Source organism: Sinocyclocheilus rhinocerous, unplaced genomic scaffold, assembly GCF_001515625.1.
Source record: "Sinocyclocheilus rhinocerous isolate Xijiao unplaced genomic scaffold, SAMN03320098_v1.1 scaffold132, whole genome shotgun sequence".
NCBI lineage: Eukaryota > Metazoa > Chordata > Actinopteri > Cypriniformes > Cyprinidae > Sinocyclocheilus > Sinocyclocheilus rhinocerous.
This window is the reverse complement of record NW_015627050.1, coordinates 642,051-648,713: the sequence shown is the minus strand read 5'-3', so window position 1 is coordinate 648,713 and position 6,663 is coordinate 642,051. Positions and strand designations below refer to the sequence as shown.

General features: G+C 44.3%; 4 protein-coding genes across 6 annotated transcripts in view; all 4 read right to left on the bottom strand.

The window, feature by feature from the left end:
- Positions 1–278: 278 nt before the first annotated feature.
- On the bottom strand, positions 279–1,945 carry LOC107720702 (uncharacterized). Of its 3 annotated transcripts, none has more exons than XM_016528515.1 (3): positions 1,868–1,945; positions 1,551–1,606; positions 279–1,470 (listed from the first exon to the last, which is right to left on the bottom strand). In XM_016528515.1, the coding sequence occupies exons 1-3, from the start codon at positions 1,876–1,878 to the stop codon at positions 755–757; spliced, it is 783 nt and encodes a 260-aa protein (XP_016384001.1). In that variant the 5' UTR covers positions 1,879–1,945; the 3' UTR covers positions 279–754. The 3 variants fall into 3 exon arrangements, 2 of the variants coding, with proteins under 2 accessions (XP_016384001.1, XP_016383994.1); XM_016528508.1 differs by lacking the exon at positions 1,868–1,945 and adding an exon at positions 1,690–1,711; XR_001637638.1 differs by lacking the exon at positions 1,868–1,945 and adding an exon at positions 1,690–1,717 and having other exon boundaries at positions 1,464–1,495.
- A 1,160-nt stretch (positions 1,946–3,105) lies between these two features.
- LOC107720769 (flocculation protein FLO11-like) lies at positions 3,106–4,859 on the bottom strand. Its single transcript, XM_016528596.1, has one exon. The coding sequence runs from the start codon at positions 4,777–4,779 to the stop codon at positions 3,106–3,108; it is 1,674 nt and encodes a 557-aa protein (XP_016384082.1). The 5' UTR covers positions 4,780–4,859.
- Positions 4,860–4,864: 5 nt separating this feature from the next.
- Positions 4,865–6,436, bottom strand: LOC107720759 (flocculation protein FLO11-like). The gene is made up of 3 exons (XM_016528587.1): positions 6,402–6,436; positions 6,270–6,325; positions 4,865–6,189 (listed from the first exon to the last, which is right to left on the bottom strand). Exons 1-3 carry the CDS (start codon positions 6,419–6,421, stop codon positions 4,865–4,867), a joined length of 1,401 nt encoding a protein of 466 aa, XP_016384073.1. The 5' UTR covers positions 6,422–6,436.
- A 125-nt stretch (positions 6,437–6,561) lies between these two features.
- LOC107720749 (protein DSE2-like) overlaps positions 6,562–6,663 on the bottom strand; it is a 1,607-nt gene continuing 1,505 nt past the window's right edge. The window contains exon 4 of the mRNA XM_016528576.1: positions 6,562–6,593. Coding sequence (XP_016384062.1) covers positions 6,562–6,593 — 32 coding nt within the window. The remainder of the gene's footprint in view (positions 6,594–6,663) is intronic.

Genomic DNA, 6,663 nt, shown 5'->3' with positions numbered 1-6,663 from the left:
GAGAACCAACCTGTGAAACTGCTCTATAGGAAGACCCACTATTTGTGGTAGCTTGGGGTACAGACATGGGAGCACTTACATATTTGGTAGGGGACGTGGGAGCATACTGACCTAGAGTGACCTGAGGCTTGAGAGAAACTAACAGAGCTACTACCTCCTTGCACAGGGATAAAATGACTGGAAGTTGCTAACCGAGTGCCAGACCTGCTCTGGGTGCTTGACGTAGACACACTAGGTGAACGCGGAACACTTGTGGACTGGCTAGAAACCCCCAGGGGTAAAGAAGCTTGCTTGTTAGCCACCAGGGATCCTGGAGTATACAGACTAGGGGCACTGAGAGACTGGGACACCACTGTAACTCCCTACTCGTGTGGGGATAGATTGGACAGAACTTGCAGACAATTCAGCTCCAGAGCTGCCCTGATAAGTGGTAGAGCCTTGAGCCTTGCTAGATAAGCTATTGTAATGGACTCTGCCTCGAGTGAATAGAGGTGTAGCAGCAAATGTTGACTTTGAACTGCTCTGAGGGCTAACCATATGTAGACTAGGGGAGCTTTGACCATTAGTAGACTGGCTAGGTACCACCAAGGGCTGAAACTGACTGGACGTCCCTGGATATTTGGAAGACAGGTCAAGAGGACGAAGCCCTGCCACTTCCTCTAGAAGAGAAAAACCAGAAGCTAAAAAGGCATCAGAACTACCCCGAGAGCTTGAGCCAAACAGACTGGGGGAGCTCTGGTCACCACTGGACTGGCTAGAAATGGGAGAACCAAGCATGGTATTGGGTCTGGGGTATACGGATTAGAGGCACCTTGAGACAAACCACTGTAACCAACTTCACCCTGAGAAGATACAGGTTGAACCAAGCTTTCTGAAAGTAGTGCAGGGCTACTCCGAGAAGTGGAAGTGGCACCTGGAGCAGATGAACTGCTGTAAGACACTTTTTTTTAGAGAACACAGGCAAAGAGGTTTCTGCCAGTTGAACAGCAGTTTCCTGGGAGCTGGACACATGCAAAGTATCACTGGTGGATTGGCCAGAAACACCAAGCTTAGCAGGATAGCTAATACGCTCTCCTAAGGTAGAAACAACTTGTCCTAAACCACTTGCAGCATATTGGGTCTCCAAACTTAATCCACCAGCAACACCTGGAATGGTTGATCCAGAGGATGCCAAACTGCTTGAAGGCTGTTGATTCAGGGACAGAGTCAAGGAAGCTGAGACAGAGCTGCTTGGAGCAGTTTGGGCATGGGATGTTGACTGATAGCTGCTGGAACCACCTTTGACAAACTGAAGTAGATTCAACTTAGACTTGCTTTTCAGGGGGTTGTTAGGGAACAAACTGGAGCCCACTTCTTCAACAGGCAAAATCCCAGTCAAATTGATCTCTGACATAGAAGACTGGACTGCACGAGGTGAGAAAGCATCAGAAGGCTGACCCCACCCATGATGGGCACTGGAATAAGCTCCACCTATAGAATTAAACAAAACAGAAGACTTTTGTACACCAGTCCCTTTTATCCTTGAAATAAAGGGAGGGGCACATACTCACCTTTAAATCCATCAGCATTCCTCCAAAACAACAAGATGATTACTAGCAAGGGTAACCTACAAAATAAACAAAATAAAAATAAACTCTAGCAAATGTGTACACAGTCATTCACAAACACAGATTGAATGAACAAACTCACCTTTTCCACCTTTGATCCATGACAAAAATTTGGTTCTGTGAAAAATGTGTACAATGTTTTTAATCAAGGGTAACCTACAAAATAAATAAAAAAAATAAATTAATTAAAAAAAAAAAAAAAAACTCTAGCAAATGTGTGCACAGTCATTCACAAACACAGATTGAATGAACAAACTCACCTTTGATCCATGAGAAAAAAACCACAAGTACTCCAAAAACCCAATGTTCATGTTCTCAAACCACCACACAAAATCAACAAATACAAGCATACATGCAACTGGAGGTAAGTGTATTTTATAGGCCTTCACCAGTCCAATTAGAGCAAACGACTAATTATATGAAATATTGTTCACCTGGGAAACTGGTCGTTAAAAGATAATTGATGCGTGTTTTGTGAAGGCTCTGATACCCTCTGCAGTTTAAACATTATAAAGCAGCTAATTAATCCCAGAACATTACTTTCACAGTGTAAGATATCCTCATACACCTTATTCAAAATATACCACATCATATTATATAAAAATGTGTTAATTGGATTACGTGCTAATTATATTACTTTTATCAAGCTAATTTTGATATTAAAATCAGTTTGCAATTAATTATACCTTTTTGTCTATTTTGTTAATTTTTTATTTTATTAATTAATTTATTTTTTTACTTTTTTTGCTCAGTACTTTCTTTTTCAAATATGTGGCATGGATTTGACAGAGTTATGCTAAATTATGTGGAGATTAAAAACAATCCTTTACCGTTTGTTATTGTCTGAGGCCCCATCCACACAGAGACACATTTAGCTGTATATGTAAACATTTTGTATCACCTAATAATGGCGAGGCAGCAGAGCACATTGCAGAGTGCTTTAATAGGAACCTGATAAAGTCAGCAGATCATTTTCTCACGCACATTAGATCTGTGTTATGGTAACATTGAGGATGCATATAGGGCAATATGTAGAGCACCCATTGGCAGATTGGTTCATAAGGTGATCCATTTACTGCCAAAATACAGACAACGTGTTAGAAATGAGAAACCAGTGGAAAAAGAAAATCCAGGTTTGGAGCAAGGAACATGTTACAGGATTGTTTTTGCACTACAAACTGGGATGTTTTCTTTGATTCATGCAGAGACCCTCATGAATTATCAGACTGTATCACTTATTTTATTCAATTCTGTGAAGAGACTGTTATTGATACTAAAGAGGTTAAAATCTTTTCAAATAACAAGCCATGGTTTATGAAAGATCTGAAGAAATACCTTAATGAGAAAAACCCAGCAAGTCTTTGGGAAAAACAGTTATTATACATCTGAAATGGATGCAGTCACCACATAACTAATGTCTGTATTGTCAAAAGTGTACAGTAGTCAAAGGGATTTCAAATCAATGGATTTATTAAATACAAAATAGAAAACATTCAATTCAGTTTAAAACAGCTAATTTCACACTCTGGAAGGGACTGCAATCTATACAAATATTAAAATGGGGTAAGAATGACACACTTGCATATGGGAATGAAGACCCAGGGACAAACTGACTAGCAGCATCTTGAGGCTGATGTGATCCAACATAAGCAGTGCTTCCGTGCAGGGTGAAGCGAGTGGCGGACCCTGCCTGGGTGCCAGAGCTGCCCGTGTAGGTGGAGGTAAACTGCTTCAGAGAACCCCGAACAGTAGTAGACGGACCAGCTTGGGGTGAGGACAGTGATACACTTGCATAGGGGGAAGACCCAGGAGCAAACTGACTTGTGGTACCTTGAGACTGGACAGAACCACTGTAAGAGCTGCTCATTCCCTGCGAGGCAAAACCTGTAGAGCCCCCAAACTGAGCCCCAGAGCTATATTGTTTACGTGAACTCAAGGCACTGGTGGACTGACTGGAAGTGCTTTGGGGTGAGGAAATGGGCTTGGAGTAGCCAAGAGCATATTGACTAGAAGTAGCTCGAGACTGTGGAAGCAACCCCCTGTAATAGTTCCCACCCAGAGATGTAAACTGACCAGAAGCTCCCATTTGAGACGGAGAACCAACCTGTGAAACAGCTCTATAGGAAGACCCGCTATTTGTGGTAGCTTGGGGTGCAGACACGGGAGTGCTTGTATATTTGGCAGGGAACGCAGGAGCATACCGACCCAGAGTGCCCGGAGGCTTGAGATATAAACTAACAGAGCTACTACCTCCTTGCACAGGGATAAAATGACTGGACGTTACTAACTGAGGGCCAGACCTACTCTGGGTGCTTGACGTAGACACACTAGGTGAACTCTGAACACTTGTGGACTGGCTAGATACCGCCAAGGGCTGAAATTGACTGGACGTCTCTGGAGATTTGGAAGACAAGTCAAGAGGTCTAAGCCCTGCCACTTCCTCTAGAAGAGAAAAACCAGAAGCTAAAAAGGTCTCAGAACTACCCTGAGAGCTTGAGCCAAACACACTGGGGGAGCTCTGGTCACCACTGGGCTGGCTAGAAGTGGAACCTAGCATGGTATTGGAGTCTGGGGTATACTGATTAGAGGCACCTTGAGACAAACCACTGTAACCAACTTCACCCTGAGAAGATACAGGTTGACCCAAGCTTTCTGAAAGTAGTGCAGGGCTACTCCGAGAAGTGGAAGTGGCACCTGGAGCAGATGAACTGCTGTAGGAGACTTTCTTCGAGAACACCGGCAAAGAGGTTTCTGCCAGTTGAACAGCAGTTTCCTGGGAGCTGGACACATGCAAAGTGTCACTGGTGGATTGGCCAGAAACACCAAGCTTAGCAGGATAGCTAATACGCTCTCCTAAGGTAGAAACAACTTGTCCTAAACCACTTGCAGCATATTGGGTCTCCAAACTTAATCCACCAGCAACACCTGGAATGGTTGATCCAGAGGATGCCAAACTGCATGAAGGCTGTTGATTCAGGGACAGAGGCAAGGAAGCTGAGACAGAGCTGCTTGGAGCAGTTTGGGCATGGGATGTTGACTGATAGCTGCTGGAACCACCTTTGACAAACTGAAGTAGATTCAACTTAGACTTGCTTTTCAGGGGTTTGTTAGGGAACAAACTGGAGCCCACTTCTTCAACAGGCAAAAACCCAGTTAAACGGACCTCTGACATAGAAGACTGGACTGCACGAGGTGAGAAAGCATCAGAAGGCTGACCCCACCCATGATGGGCACTGGAAGAAACTCCACCTGTAGAATTAAGAACTCAAGGCACTGGTGGACTGACTGGAAGTGCTTTGGGGTGAGGAAATGGGCTTGGAGTAGCCAAGAGCATATTGACTAGAAGTAGCTCGAGACTGTGGAAGCAACCCCCTGTAATAGTTCCCACCCAGAGATGTAAACTGACCAGAAGCTCCCATTTGAGACGGAGAACCAACCTGTGAAACAGCTCTATAGGAAGACCCGCTATTTGTGGTAGCTTGGGGTGCAGACACGGGAGTGCTTGTATATTTGGCAGGGAACGCAGGAGCATACCGACCCAGAGTGCCCGGAGGCTTGAGATATAAACTAACAGAGCTACTACCTCCTTGCACAGGGATAAAATGACTGGACGTTACTAACTGAGGGCCAGACCTGCTCTGGGTGCTTAACGTAGACACACTAGGTGAACTCTGAACACTTGTGGACTGGCTAGATACCACCAAGGGCTGAAACTGACTGGACGTCTCTGGAGATTTGGAAGACAAGTCAAGAGGTCTAAGCCCTGCCACTTCCTCTAGAAGAGAAAAACCAGAAGCTAAAAAGGTCTCAGAACTACCCTGAGAGCTTGAGCCAAACACACTGGGGGAGCTCTGGTCACCACTGGGCTGGCTAGAAGTTGAACCTAGCATGGTATTGGAGTCTGGGGTATACTGATTAGAGGCACCTTGAGACAAACCACTGTAACCAACTTCACCCTGAGAAGATACAGGTTGACCCAAGCTTTGTGAAAGTAGTGCAGGGCTACTCCGAGAAGTGGAAGTGACACCTGGAGCAGATGAACTGCTGTAAGAGACTTTCTTCGAGAACACCGGCAAAGAGGTTTCTGCCAGTTGAACAGCAGTTTCCTGGGAGCTGGACACATGCAAAGTATCACTGGTGGATTGGCCAGAAACACCAAGCTTAGCAGGATAGCTACTACTCTCTCCTAGGGTAGAAACAACTTGTCCTAAACCACTTGCAGCATATTGGGTCTCCAAACTTAATCCACCAGCAACACCTGGAATGGTTGATCCAGAGGATGCCAAACTGCATGAAGGCTGTTGATTCAGGGACAGAGGCAAGGACGCTGAGACAGAGCTGCTTGGAGTAGTTTGGGCATGGGACGTTGACTGATAGCTGCTGGAACCACCTTTGACAAACTGAAGTAGATTCAACTTAGACTTGCTTTTCAGGGGTTTGTTAGGGAACAAACTGGAGCCCACTTCTTCAACAGGCAAAAACCCAGTTAAACGGACCTCTGACATAGAAGACTGGACTGCACGAGGTGAGAAAGCATCAGAAGGCTGACCCCACCCATGATGGGCACTGGAAGAAACTCCACCTGTAGAATTAAACAAACCAGAAGACTTTTGTACACAAGTCCCCTTTATCCTTGAAATAAAGGGAGGGGCACAAACACACCTTTAAATCCATCAGCATTCCTCCAAAATACCAAGATGATTACTAGCAAGGATAATCTACAAATAAAAAAAATAAACATTACCAAATGTATTCAGAGTCATACACAAACCCAGATTGAATGAACAAACTCACCTTTTCCACCTTTGATCCATGACAAAAAAAACCACAAGTACACCAAAAACCCAATGTTCACGTTCTCAAACCACCACACAAAATCAACAAATCCAAACATACATGCAACTGAAGGTAAGTGTATTTTATAGGCCTTCACCAGTCCAATTAGAGCAAACGACTAATTATATGAAATATTGTTCACCTGGGAAACTGGTCGTTAAAAGATAATTGATGCTTGTTTTGTGTATGCTCTGATTCCCTCTGCAGTTTAAACATTTTA